The sequence below is a fragment of a genome, unplaced genomic scaffold, assembly GCF_019419815.1.
Source record: "Pyrus x bretschneideri cultivar Hongxiangsu unplaced genomic scaffold, Pyrus_bretschneideri_v1 Contig14, whole genome shotgun sequence".
Taxonomy (NCBI): Eukaryota; Viridiplantae; Streptophyta; class Magnoliopsida; order Rosales; family Rosaceae; genus Pyrus; species Pyrus x bretschneideri.
This window is the reverse complement of record NW_025999435.1, coordinates 3,372,501-3,386,747: the sequence shown is the minus strand read 5'-3', so window position 1 is coordinate 3,386,747 and position 14,247 is coordinate 3,372,501. Positions and strand designations below refer to the sequence as shown.

The following is a 14,247-nucleotide window of genomic DNA, read 5'->3' as shown; positions in this document are numbered from 1 at the left end:
CACAAAGAGGGTATGCAGGCAATCTGGTGCAAAATTTGAGATACAACTGCACCCCCAAAACAAAACCACTTCGAAAAACCATTTCTAAACTACGTTGATTTGATCTCGCTAAGGGTATGTAGGAATCTAGTACCAAATTTTAGACGCAACCAAAATCAAATTAAAATTTGTATTGAACACCAAAGTCCCAGACACTTTTATTTTAATGGGTCATTCAATCATTAAAATTGTTCGAACTACAAGGAGCTTGATTCCTCTCCAAGAATTCATAGGCAACTCGAGGCTAAAACATTATGGGCCTACCCTTTCAACTCAACTCACTGCATCTCGAGTTAAAACCCTCCCCCTTCATCTTAGTCTAAAATATCCTTTGCAACCTGATAAAAACATGTCAGGTACCATATAAATTTTCAATAAGAATTTGCTATCATGTCAGTGACAATGCAAGTGTGGTACCAATTTTCCTCAATCATTTTGGTTTAATTCTTTTGTCAAAGGTTTTCTACCGTTACAACATAAATATCCATCGAAACAAACATGAAACTGCACTCAACTTCAACTAGAACATTTAATTAATCAACGGGATGTGCCACAAAAGTCGGGTTATTCAGTCACCTCTTCTATTTAGCTCCTTCGCAGAGGATGCTCTTACGCCAGTTCCAATAGTTAACTCTTATCGGATCAAGCTTTTCCAAGAGTGAGCAAATAGTTTTTGTCAAGTCCGATTCTGCTTCTACCAAGTTTGAGTTTCTTATAGCATCCACAGCATCTTTGAGCTCTTCGCTTGCTTGGAAACCATGGCGGATGAGATCCAAAAGTGTGCTCAAAGCAAAGATACAATCGTTGTTGGCACTTAAAACCTTCAAGCATACCGAAGCAATTTGAGGGTCGTTTGCCCAAGACCAGTTGTCGTTTTTGTAAAGCCCTCGTAGATATCTCCATGAACTCTCATTCTCTGGGTGGGCTACAATGGCTTTAAGAGTATAAGACACTTCAGACTCTCTCATAGCTGTTAGGCCTCCCAGGAGTGGAGATCTTGTAATGACGAAATATCTCTGTTACAGAAAAGGATATGGCGGTCAAATACACAAATCTCTCTCAACAATACTGCTTAAACTTCAAAACCAGTTGATCAACAATATCACTGGAAAGCGGAAACATAGATCAACCGTAAGATAGTCTAACAATACATATATGTATGAGCAGTTAACCTAATACTACACATTCAAGACTTGCATGTAACTTTATTTTCTGGAACTATGTGACTCAGAACTTAGGAACAAATGGCAGGTAAAAGAACATTCATAATCTATGCATACCTGGTTCCAAGCAGAATTGTTAAAAACGTCTTCTTCAAGGAGCTCCCGACAATAGTCAAGTTCATTTTCCCACCCTCCAAGTTCCTTGAGAACCCACTGCATTGAAAATAAAAATGGTTGAGAACAAATTCCCCTTTGTAAACCAAATGATAAATACATACTACGAGCAATAGTGCTCAAGGTGCTCATCCAAATAACAAAAATAAGTGCTTTAAAATAATTGGCTCATGCATTTAGCATACCAGAGTCAGACGAAGAAACAAACCTGCCTATGAGACCAAGCATGATAGTTTTTAGCATCACCCAAGAGTATCTTCTTTGTAAACTCAAGTTCCGCGCTTGTAGCATTAGTTCCCAATATCTCAGCAACCCACCGCCTATGATGCCTGCAAGTACCAGCAATAAGATTAATGGAGTGGCACGAGAGGTACGTGTACAAAGTTAGTAAACTCAGTCTCATAGATGTTTAGGGGAAATATTTGTTGATAGATTCATTTCATGACCATGGGCTCATTTGGAAGTGCTTTTAAATGACTGAAAGTGCTTTTGGGAAAATGTTTTTGGGTCCCAAAAACAATTTCACAAAAAAAGCTTTCAGCCATTTCAAAAAATCTTTCAAATAAGCCGTAAAGCAGCTTAATCCAAGCTACAGCAATTGAGTAATTACTACTGATGTAAAATAAAGAAGGAAAATAATTACACAAACATAAAAAACTGCATACTACTGACGCATGATGATATTCGCTGTCCAGATTCCTTGAAGATTTCATATAATTACTAGCTAATGAGCAATTGCAGTAGAAAGTTCAAATCCCTTACAAGTGACAACTTAAACTGTCCTACATCAATGTCTTAGCCAGAATTCTCTAGCCTGTTGGACAGATCATGTGTATGCTAAGCGGACTTTGTCAAAAATCACGAAACAGAAGCGTAGTAGAACAGAACTTGAACACCATATGAGATACACATATTGGACTTAAAACAATTATCTCAAAAAATTCATAAACAAAAACATTTAGGCCAATCGATATGACGTTCCGATGGAAACATATAAAGAGACTTGTAACTGACCACAACTGATAATTTTTGGAGTTAATCTGCGCAATCTGATCGGTGAAATCAAGTTCATTCTGTAAATCAGCTTCAAGGGTCTCCAGTATTAAGCGCCTGTAATGCCATATCTACAAAGTGAGGGGAAAAAGAAAAAAAACGAAACAATTAGAAAGCTTCACTATTAACTTTACTGTATCTCAAATCTACCCAACTACTAAAGTAGAGTTTTCTTATTCCAGTTTCCAGATTTTCTCATCAAGTCCTGCAAGCATATCAAAGGAAGAAAAAAATAAAGAAGAAAAACCCACTAAAAATATGATCTTTCAGCAACTCCTAATGAATGACAAAATACTAAAACTTTCTCAGCAACCAAACAAAGCATAAACGTAAAAATCCTCCAGGGATATGAAAATAGAAGGGAAAATCACCATTCACCAGTAAATGTTTCTGGGTATTTCAAGACAGAAAGTAAAAGAAAAAAAAAATGATGCTTTAATGCCAGCAGCACAAAATCCCAATTTCCCAGATTTTCTCAGCAACCAAACATAGCAAACGAATCTCAGAAAAATCAAAATTGGAAAGCAAAAACAATGATACAGAGAGCGGGACTGAGACTAGAAACCCACGGTGTAGTTTCCTGAATTCAATCCGATGGCTTCGGTGGTGAGCTGAAGGGCGCGAGGCGATCGCTCGTCGGCTTTGAAGACGGCTCGGAAGTAGTTCATCGTCTCTGTGAACTGCTCCTTGTAGGCTATGGGGACGACCGGGTTCGGACCGTCGTCTTGCTCGACCGGAATCACGTCCGACCATTCCGGCCTATTCTTGAATGGGACCCACTGTTGTTCTTCGTCCGAGCCCATCTCTCTTTCTGTCATCAGCTTCTTCGTCCGAATCGCAGGTGGCTTCTAATGTTTCTTTGCTTGTTTTGTAACCACATAACCAACCACGTAGGGTTTCGAATTAAAATGATTTCTTTTTTTTTTGAAAGCATCGAATTATATTGATTTTAAAATAAGAAAAACGCTTAAAAACTTTAAGTTTTAATAAAGAGTAAAGTGAGTAGTACATGATTGACTTTTTATTGTAAAAATGTGATTTTTTGTTAAAATGAACAATACCAATAAATTTTCGTTAAAATTTCTTTTAAAATATATGAAAGCTCTCTCACATTTTCAAAATTAATTTTTTTTTTAAATTTGAGCAAATAATTAGAAAGTATTTCAAATGTTTTTTGAATTTAAAAAAAATATTTTTAAAAGTACTTTTAACCATTTTAAAAATATTTTCAAACAAATTCATTTGTAAATTCTAAATTTAGACTATCCGTATATAAGTTTTCCAATTACACATGGGAAAGGACAAAATACTTTCTTTCCCTTTTTTTTTCTTCCTAATAAACAAATTGCAACACAAGAAAATGCATGTTGCAAAAGGAAAATTAGGACTTCGTATCTCTCTTTACCTAGTTGGAATAATTTCGAATTTCGTTAATGACATGTTTACTTACTTGTTCATGCGTGTTTATTACATATTTTCTTATTTTGTTGAAATCTTAGATGTTTTTTATATATTAAAAATGCTATAAGATGGGGTAATGCTATTCACAGCACATTATTCTCAAGTCGGGACCGGCCAAAAATATTATTTAATCGAGGCTAGTAATTTATCGATTCTTAAATTATTGAGTTTCTCCTGTTTGTCTACTATTACATAGATTGTTACCAATTTTATTCTCATTCACTCCACAAAATAATAAACGACTCACTCACTCCTTTTATAACCTTAAAAATCTACATCCATCCTGTCCAACGTTCATTGAACAATTAATATAAAATTTTGAGAAATGGAGGACGAAGACATCATTTGAGGAGATCCATCAGAGCTATGCCACAAATTTTTTCAAGGCTTATATTATGTTTGGATGATGAAAATGAACTTGTAAATTTTGAGATTAATCAATACAACCGATAATTAATCTAAACTAAAAAGAAATTTTAACTTTTAGTTTAAAACTTTAGTGCATGTTCACTTAATAACTGATGAAAAGAAATGAATCTGATAGCTAAAACATATGAGAAGTAAGGAAAAGAAATCAGATCAACTAGAATTTCTTATTCGATCTGAATTTCAATTTAAAGATATTCAATTACAAATTTAAAGAAAAACTTATACTTTTCCCGTTCCTAATCCGGATTTAGAAATCAAAGTGATTCCAAATCCAATTCGTTTCAATGATACCATGCCAAGTTGCGAATGGTCAGCAAATTGAGGGTGGAAATAGATATTAATTAATTAAATACTTATTTTTTGGTTAGGAATTTAATTAAATATTTGGAAATAAAAAAGGAGTTGTATTATTGTATATTTCTTTGCGGCTCTCCAATTTTCTCTTTCCGGTTTTGACACCGACTTTTCCCTTCGCTTTCTGTAACCAACTCATACACTCCTCCTACGCCGGCTGCGGTTAGGGTTTTTGTGGTCGGACGGTGATGGACTCCGAGGACGATATGCACGACGCCAACGACGTGGATTCCATGGACGACTGCGACGGCTTCTACAGCGACGAGGACGCTTTGGACTACTACGGCAGCGACGATGACGACGCCGATGTTGATTTCGGCGACGATAATGAGGGAATCCAGAGGATCGAGGCCAGTCGACCTGAGGTTTGTACTACTCCATCCCTTGCTTTCTCTCTCTTCTGTGAATTTCTTGAAATTGACTCGCTCCGATACTTGCTTTGTTTGGGAGCTGAGATAGCTCTGGATTAGCTTTGATCACTTGAATTTTGTAACTTTACTTGATAAAAGCTCCAATTTAGGGAAATCCTGCCCCTCACTCGCGTCTTATTTAGTCCAACACAGTTGGACTAAATAATCCTACCAGTGGGCTCTTTCTAGTTGTTGTTGTTGTTAATGGATTAGAAGGGTTTATTGTATACTTTTGTTGTCCGGGTAATTTTGTCCAATTGAGCTGAAGTGAATGCCTTTCGTGGTGATGGTAGTCCCGAGGTCGAGTAAGGGTACTTCAGTCTGTTGGCATTGGTTTGATTTGTAGAGTAATGGAGGAAAGCTAACAAACCATTACATACACACTCTCGTAGATTAAGAGGATGCGATGAACAAGTTGACAATTGACATATTGTGAGTAGAAGACATCTCTACACAGTCGCCGAAACATGAACATAAGGGAATTACCTGGATAAAAAAAGCTGTCTTCCATTCATTCAATCGCTTTTTCACTAGTTGCCTACTATTTCAGTTTAATTGGTTGGGGATATGCGCACGACAAGAGTTTCACTACTAATAGCAAATTAAAGAATATGTGCTGATTCTCAGCCAGAATAAAAAGCTTGTATCATGTGCCAGCCAGGCAGCTGCAAGTGAAAGACTTTCCACTCAGTCATGCTATTTGGTTAATGCAACAGCAGTGAAGTGAACCACCTGGAGGCCTCCCTTTTATAGTTACTGTGAATTTTACAGATTTTAAGCATTCTTGATATCATGTTGAAGACTTTTGTCTCTACCACAAGACCCAGTCTTGATGAACTAAATTCTTACTTTGTTGTCTCCAAGGAGCCATCTTTTTCAGACGTGTATGCAAGAAAATATATATATGTGTGTGTGTACTTATGGGTATGGATTTGAATGTTAATTTGAATATTCAATCTTGTTTCCATTGAAAGGATTTTGCCAGTCAATTTGAGGAGCTTATAGTGTTCTCATTAATTTCGTAATTTTCATTTTTTTCTCCAGAATAATTATATCATCTTGAAGGAGTTAGATATAAAGCAGCGCCAAGAAGATGATATTGCAAGTGTATCTGCTGTGCTTTCCATACCAAGAGTTTCTTCTAGCATTGTACTTCGTTACTTTAATTGGTATTGAATTTTTCACTTGTTCATCTCTATTAGCATTCTCAGCTTCATATGTATGCAGAATTGTGCTTTTTTATTTCAACGGTTCTTCGGAACTGTATGCTGTGTCGTGAGTGAATATGGTAACCTGTGAACTATTATCAGTGACCCCTGTAGCCAATCAGTATCTATCCTATCATCAGGGGGAGGGGTAGAACTTAGGAGGGTGAAGCTTCCTTTCATTCTGTAGCACATAATTACTCTTTTTGTTGAAATGGAAATAAGAGTTCCTGAACACCCATCCCCTCCCTATTTTATATGTAGTTTATCTGAAAAGGTTTTGGTATGGCAGGAGTGTAACTAAAGTGCACGAGGCATGGTTTTCTGATGAAGATAAGGTCCGAAAAACTGTTGGCTTGTTAAAGAAGCCAGTTGTTGAGTTCCCCAATTCCAGAGAAGTAAGCTTTATAAACATTAGGAAATTAGAGTCTGCTGTTTTGCTAGTAACTGGTTTGTTTTTCTCTTCATGTGTTGTGTACACCATCCTAATACCTATTATTCATGGACAGCTTACCTGTGGGATCTGTTTTGAAGCCTTTCCCCGTGGTAGCATCAGATCTGCCTCTTGTGGTCATCCGTACTGTTGTGCATGCTGGAAAGGTTTATTTCATTTTTTTTTTTTTTTTTTTACCGAGTTCTGACTTAGTTACAAGAAATTTACAACTTCTGCACTGTTTTGAATAAGAAGAATGTAACGTAGGAACTTGCATGTCTTTTTAACATCCATAGCTCTATTTAGTTGTTTAAAACAATCTTTTACATCTACTTGCTCTATTTTTTTTTCAATATTTGATCTCTGAATATTCATGGTATTTTTAATCTCATTTTAAATTGTGATCAGTTGCTATATGTTTCTTTCCATTGTCATGTTTTATTGTTATGATTATTTGGTTCCTTTTGTGATAGGATACATTAGAACATCCATTAACGATGGTCCTGGTTGTTTGACGCTGAGATGTCCTGATCCGTCTTGTGGTGCTTCTGTTGGTCAAGACATGATTAGTATGTTGGTCACTGAAGAAGATAACCTGAAGTACTCTTGGTACCTTATCAGGTCTTATATTGAAGACAACAAGAAGGTATATGTGGAATTTGATTTTGATTGTATGGGGCACTTGTCAGCCATTAATTCAATGGACTCCACATTACTAATAATGGATGATCAAAAGTTGGAGTACTTTATTAATTTTTCTTATTTTTTTATTTTATATAAAGTCTAGTTTCTTTCAGTCTAGCCCGTGCTTTTTCACTTCTTTATGTTTAGATTTGAACTTAATAAAAGATTCAAAAGCGATTTTATTTTGTCTATTTATAGAGATGTAAACCCAAAGTTGTACAATAAATCTGAAATGTTTTTGGGTACCCAAGATTTGAATTTTTTTTTTTTTATTATTGATAATATAAAACATCTATAAATGTCCTTAAGATTGGCTTTTCAATAACAATATCAAAGAGAACTTCTTAATGGATCAACTTTATCAAATGTCTATCTCATTACTTTGTTTCCTTTTGCTTAGAAAACTATGTTATCGTGATAAAAAAAGTCATGTTAAAAAAATGGTGTTATCTATGTGTTTCAGTACTCAATAGGTATCGAGGTTGACAATTTTAATTACTTTATTGAAAAATGATTAGTGGTTTCTTTTCTTTTCAATTACTCCTGTGCCTGTGTGGGCATGTGAGTGTGAATATATGAGTATCATTTTTTTATTAGTGGTTTATTTTCTTTTTGAGGGAACAATGATGTGTTCCTGTCTATTACTCTTGTGTGGTATAGTGAAATTTATGAATATCATTTTTCTTCCTTCATTTTTTTCCATTTTTCTCACCATGATTTGTAATTCTTTTTCTTTGCTGCTAGACCAAGTGGTGTCCTTATCCAGGTTGTGAATATGCTGTTAATTTTGTTGGTGATAATGAAAATTATGATGTATCTTGCCTCTGCTCCTATGGATTTTGCTGGAATGTAAGTTTCCTTTTGTAACTTTTGGTATTTAATATCTCAGCGAAAATTTATCTATATAGGTGAGTCATATTTTGTTTTGGCTGTGCAGTGTACAGAGGAAGCTCATCGTCCTGTTGACTGTAGCACTGTGGAGAAATGGATTTTAAAGAACGGTGCTGAGTCTGAAAACATGAACTGGTTTGTATTTTCTCTTAGCATCCAAAATTGTATTTTGTGGTTTTACACTTTTACAATTTACTTAATGCATTTCTCTTTTGATACATTTATTGGCTTTCTGGTTGCTTCCATGGTAAGAATACCCCTTCATTAAGTGCTTGTCATAAGTAGAGTATTATATTTTTCTTCTCCTCCTCCAACCTTTATTTTTCATTAATTTTCGTGTGCTGATTTGATGACTTCCACTGCTTTTGGTATACAAGGGAATTTAATGAGATAAATTGTGGGGAAATATTAACTTATTAAGTTGACCATGCTCCTGAAACTTTTGGGAATGTGATAAATTTATTATGGTACAAACTTTTGTTGTATTTGGTAAAGTTTAAGGCTCATGAAGTAAAGGTAGTGCTTGTGAATTTAACTGGATCTGCACATACCAGGATATTGCAGAAATTAGGGCTTGTTAGCTAGTATAATGGTCACTTCATTTCGTATTTCTAGAATAAATTTTTTTGGTAATAGATTTTATGCGCAAGTTACGTGTGTGCATGGGTTAGTGTGTCTAGCGTCAGAAATCCTCTTAAATTTTTTCCTTAGGCCATGTTTGGTAACTTGGATTGGATTAGGAGGGAGGGTTAGATTGCTTTGGATCACGTTGGATAACATTAATGCAATGTTCTGTTTGGGTGCACAGGATTACGGGGCTGTGAATAAACTAAAATATGCTTGTTTGAATTTAGTTTTCATGGCCTAGTGTAGGGCACGGTGCTGCGTCACTGGTCCTGTAACGTCTGGAAGTATATTCATTAATTATGTTGAATTGAGTGGTGCAAAGTGAAAACATGATTAGTTTTAGTTTCAGATACTCCATTGAAAGTTGACTTTTATCAACACTTTTATGTGAGTTGGTGGAATTCTTGGTAATTCACGATTCATTTTGTATTGTTCTGTCCTAACGTTTTTTAATGATGCTCAGGATACTGGCCAATTCTAAACCATGTCCAAAGTGCAAGCGGCCTATCGAAAAAAACCAAGGATGTATGCACATGACTTGCACACCACCCTGCAAATTTGAATTTTGCTGGTATGCTTTCTGCTTCTGTTTCTTACTTCAATGGAAATGTATTATTGTTTATAAAAAATATTTGAATACTTTTCTTTTGATTCTGTTCTAATATGGTTAAGTTTTACATGTGATGCTAAATGAATTATATGTACCGTGCAGGCTTTGCCTTGGTTCATGGGCGGAGCATGGTGAAAGGACGGGTGGTTTCTATGCATGTAACCGCTACGAGGCAGCTAAGCAAGAGGGAGCTGTAAGGATGATTTATACTTTTCTTTGTAGTAATTCTGTTTTATTTCCCCTTTTGGAAGAATAGCATTCTTTTTCTTCTATTACTTAGTGTTTGTATTATTGATTGTAGTATGATGAAGCTGAGAGAAGAAGAGAAATGGCAAAAAATTCTCTGGAGAAATACACTCATTATTATGAACGTTGGGCAAGCAATCAGCTGGTATTCACTATTTTCTTTTTCAAAATTCCGCTGTTTCTTGTGCTATACCATGAATTCATGCAAGAGATCTTCATCATGCCAATTTTTAACAAATTCAGTTATGTTAGTAGCCTGGCTGTGTTTTTTGTCAGTGACCTTTTTCTCAATGATCAGAGAAGATATTGCTTCTCTTGACACTTATTTGATTACACTCTGGGTTTCTATTTCAATTTTCACCGAATTTGTTGCAGCAAACAGTAGTAGGAAGGTAGACACCTGTGCGTGACTTCAGTTTTGCAGGGACTGCATAGGAGGGTGGAAGCTTCCTTAAATTAGAATCAAGAATTTTCTGTGCATTATTCTTCCATTTTACGAATTTAATTGGCTAAGCCTTAATGCTGCTTTAAAATGGATCTTTATGAAAGTCCTTCTCTCTTTCAATCATTGACTAATTTTTTTCTTCCTTGGCAGTCGAGGCACAAGGCTCTTGCAGATTTGAATCAAATGCGAACTGTGCATGTAAGTATATGTGCTACATGCACACATACATATATACGAACAAAACATATATACATGATTTCATGTATTAGCGATTTTCATTCTTGGATGAAGTTCAAATGTGTTTAACAGTATGAGCTTAGAGCTCATCTTTCTACTCCATTGTATAACTAGAACCATATATAAACTTTGCAGATCTGAAATATTATTGATCAGTTGTAATCGACCATGTTGCTAATGACAGATGCTAGGAAGATTGTATTCGTAATTGACCATGTTGCTAATGACAGATGCTAGGAAGATTGTACTTACTCTATTCATAGATGCAAGGCTAGAAATTAAGTTTGTGTAGGGTTAACAGCATAAACATGAGATTTTATGTGTTTTCACCTTTCAGAAATTAGACTTGATAGAATAGAAAAATTGACCATAGTTGTGTTTCTCATCTTTCGAGCGGATTGTAGAACTAGAACCGTAGTTGTGGCTGCACTTGCACCCTCTCATGTCAACTGGTAGACTTTGACAGTGTAAATTAAAAAAATCATCCTTTAGGGACGCTATATGGATGTCTCATTTGCATTTGTCGAAGATGTTACCTTTTTTTTTTTTTTTTCCATATCCAGGAGTAGGAAACTTATGTCTGAGTGTGTAAAGGAGATAGAATTAGTGTCCGTAGGTGGAGACAGGTTATGACTTGTGAGACAGTCAGTGGCTCTTCAACTATCTCGGTCATTAAATCAGAGATTCATGTTTAGTAGCATGCAATATTGGCTCCTTTATGGAATGTGTGGTAGGAAGGAAATGGTGGGTTATTCTTTTTTTGACAGAAGGCAAGGAAGTGGATATACTTAGAGATAGTATTAAATCTTTTGTTTCCTTTTAAAATCTCTGTTAAAGCATTCAAGAGATTCAGTGTATTTTATCTTGATTGGGTTTCTTCAGTTAAAAAAGGGTAGTTTATGTTTCTTAGTGAAAAAAATCATCGATTGCTAGAAGATGTTGGGTATGATTGTTTCAACTGGACTCTTGTCAGCTATTTGGGATTTCTATGAAGTTACTATGTAATAACTGATGAATACGTTGTTTTTCTCTCTCTCAGATGGAGAAACTTAGTGACATACAGCGCGAGCCTGAGTCTCAGCTCAAGTTCATAACCGATGCCTGGCAGCAGGTGAATTCCTGCGTTTCTTGTTAGATATAAAATGAATTAGTTTAGTGCACAGTGTACGTATAACATGAAATCAGATTTGTTTGGTGATGAAATGCTGACATTATTTTTGCCTTTTTTTCTTTGTGTTTGTAGATTGTTGAATGTAGGAGAGTTCTAAAATGGACATATGCTTATGGGTACTACCTGCCAGAGCGTGAGCAAGCGAAGAGGCAGTTTTTTGAGTACTTGCAAGGTATTAACTGTGTATATCTGCAGGAACTAGTTAGGAGTTGTTTTATAAGTTTTCTGAAATATTCAATTCTGCTTTTGTCTTCAGGTGAGGCAGAGTCTGCTTTGGAAAGGCTTCATCAGTGTGCAGAGAAGGAGCTACTGCAATTCCTTAGTGCAGAAGGCCCATCGAAAGAATTCGTTGATTTCCATACAAAGCTAGCTGGACTTACCGGGTAAATATTGTGATGAAATATTAGTTGAAATTCAATTGCCATGGAATGTTTAGTGTTGAAATGTGTCTTGTCCAAAAAAACAAATGGAGTTATGTGTAAATAAAGAGGAAATCTCTGATCTGGTTAACCGCACTGAATTTCCTAGTGTATAGTTGTCTGTTCAACATTGTCTGGATGCAAAATGCAGCAAATGAAAAGGTCGAATCAGTGAGTCTTTAGTATAGGAACTGGAAGGAAGACAATATCCTTTTCTGAGTGTGCGAATGAGTGAGTCTTTAGGATAGGAACTGGAAGGAAGACAATATCCTTTCATTTTTCATGTAATTTACTTGCGGATTTTTTTATTTTTATTTTTATTTTTTAAATTAGAGGTCTGTTATCGTGTTGTACGGTCAGTTATCTGTGACTACAAATTGATTCACTCGCTTGCCTGATTCAATCTTCTCATCCATTTCCCAATTGTGACAGGGTGACTAAAAATTACTTCCAGAACCTGGTAATGGCATTAGAGAAAGGCCTATGTGATGTGGACTCTCAAGCAGTTTGCGGTGGGTCAACAAGCTCAAAAAACGTAGGAAGCAGCAAAGCAAAAGGTGGAAGGGGAAAGGTAACCGGTCGAGGTGGTGGGTCCAGCAGAAATGTGTAGCACGGATATTTGGACCAGTGATCAGTATCGTACAACAATTCCACGCCTGCCACATGTGCCATCACCGTTGGTGAGTATTCTAGCTTCCTGTGTTCCCAAGTCTGTTGGAGAAAAGAAGTTAAACGCAAGCTAAGAACAAGTGTACAATAGACGATGGATTCTTGGTACGAAAACTATGATAGTCTGAAATGGAAAAAAATGCAGATGCCGTTTAGGGTTAAAAAAGGTTGGCCTGTTGGTATTTGTGTGTGTTGGTGGAAACATAATGTGATTATTCTGTACATAACATCGACGTGCTTATAAACTAGGGGTTCCACGACCTAATTTAAGTATATTGCAGTTGTCTATTTTGAATGCCGATATGCTGTATTTATTTTCGTATCAGTTTCAGTAACGTTTGTGTTTGGACTCGTTTTCTGAATCCGTATGCTGTGAAATTATTCTGAATTGCATTCATTGTAATAGTTAAAAGCTAGTAATGAGTAGCGGGAAAAAACATCGCATATCTGATGCTTCTCGCGTCATTGTTTGGTTTTGGTTTTTGCAGTTTGCACTCAACGAGTGTATGATCAAGAATGTTGGTTCTTCTAATTTCGGATTCGAACGGTGCCCTATTCTATCCTATTTTTACTTGAAATATATTTTGCTAATTAAAATGTGGCCATTTTTTGTTTCAAAGTCATTAAACATGTGTACAATCGGTGTTTGGAAAATGTTTTGTCTAAATTATTAGAAAATCATGGCAAAAAAGTATATTAATGCTTGAGGAAATTTGATGGGCTGGGAATAAAGATGTGTGTGGAAATAATACGAAGGAGGAATTGGATAATTTTGGTTTCAGTGGTCTATTAAAGTTTTATAGTCAAAATGGTCATTTAGATTAACATAATCCATCACTTCGATCATTGAGATTTGAGTTCCATAGAAGTAATCTCTGAGTTTGTCTGTTATCAATCATTTTGATCATTATGTGTAAAATTTTCATTGGATAAGGATAAAATGATAAAATTATGTTTAATTTATATCAAATCATTTTGACTCATTGTTTATTAAATTAATAGTATTTTTATCATTTTATCCATATTTAATAGAATTTTTTACTGAATAACTCAAAATAATTGATGATAAATAAATTCAGGGACTACTTTTATCGACTTCAAAATCTTATCGAGCACCTTACTCGCATCGCGTACTTCCAAACGCCACACTTCTCATATACATCTGGATCAAACAAACAACTCGTAACCGAGACAGTGATACGATTCTGCGATCCCTGGAGCTTTTGAGTTTTTGGTTTGACTAAAATACCCCGAGCTCTGCGTGCTGTATGATTTGAAATTCGAGGGTAATTTAGTCATTTGGTACACAATGTGGTTGGGTTGGGCCCTTTGGGGAGGGGTTCCCACTCGCAGGCGCCGAGGAGCACGTGATGAAACCCGCGTTTAAGCGGTCCTATTCCCAAACGGTCATATTTTCCCTTCTTTAAATTTCAAAACCCCCATCCCACTCCCTCACTGGATCTCTGGATCGCTCTCTCTCTCTCTCTCTCTCTCTCTGGCTCAAACGATCGTGTTGCGTTCTCTCTG

At 35.9% G+C, this 14,247-nt stretch overlaps 3 protein-coding genes across 4 annotated transcripts in view; 2 read left to right on the top strand and 1 right to left on the bottom strand.

Moving 5' to 3' along the window:
- Positions 1-450: 450 nt before the first annotated feature.
- LOC103936243 (protein farnesyltransferase/geranylgeranyltransferase type-1 subunit alpha-like) lies at positions 451-3,262 on the bottom strand. The gene is made up of 5 exons (XM_009346094.3): positions 2,999-3,262; positions 2,391-2,500; positions 1,585-1,705; positions 1,320-1,415; positions 451-1,055 (listed from the first exon to the last, which is right to left on the bottom strand). Exons 1-5 carry the CDS (start codon positions 3,245-3,247, stop codon positions 621-623), a joined length of 1,011 nt encoding a protein of 336 aa, XP_009344369.2. The 5' UTR covers positions 3,248-3,262; the 3' UTR covers positions 451-620.
- A 1,474-nt stretch (positions 3,263-4,736) lies between these two features.
- LOC103953616 (probable E3 ubiquitin-protein ligase ARI7) lies at positions 4,737-13,414 on the top strand. Of its 2 annotated transcripts, XR_007256652.1 has the most exons (16): positions 4,737-5,038; positions 6,128-6,252; positions 6,581-6,686; positions 6,798-6,888; positions 7,195-7,367; positions 8,150-8,254; positions 8,343-8,431; positions 9,387-9,494; positions 9,636-9,726; positions 9,835-9,924; positions 10,375-10,422; positions 11,501-11,572; positions 11,705-11,804; positions 11,889-12,015; positions 12,484-12,731; positions 13,209-13,414. XR_007256652.1 is itself a non-coding variant. In XM_048579803.1 (15 exons), the coding sequence occupies exons 1-15, from the start codon at positions 4,862-4,864 to the stop codon at positions 12,659-12,661; spliced, it is 1,680 nt and encodes a 559-aa protein (XP_048435760.1). In that variant the 5' UTR covers positions 4,737-4,861; the 3' UTR covers positions 12,662-13,065. The 2 variants fall into 2 exon arrangements, 1 of the variants encoding a protein (XP_048435760.1); XM_048579803.1 differs by lacking the exon at positions 13,209-13,414 and having other exon boundaries at positions 12,484-13,065.
- A 605-nt stretch (positions 13,415-14,019) lies between these two features.
- The window catches only part of LOC125475242, a 1,119-nt gene continuing 891 nt past the window's right edge, over positions 14,020-14,247 (top strand). Inside the window, exon 1 of the mRNA XM_048579810.1 lies at positions 14,020-14,247. This exon is cut by the window's right edge and continues 167 nt beyond it. The gene's annotated coding sequence lies outside the window, so the exon portion shown is untranslated.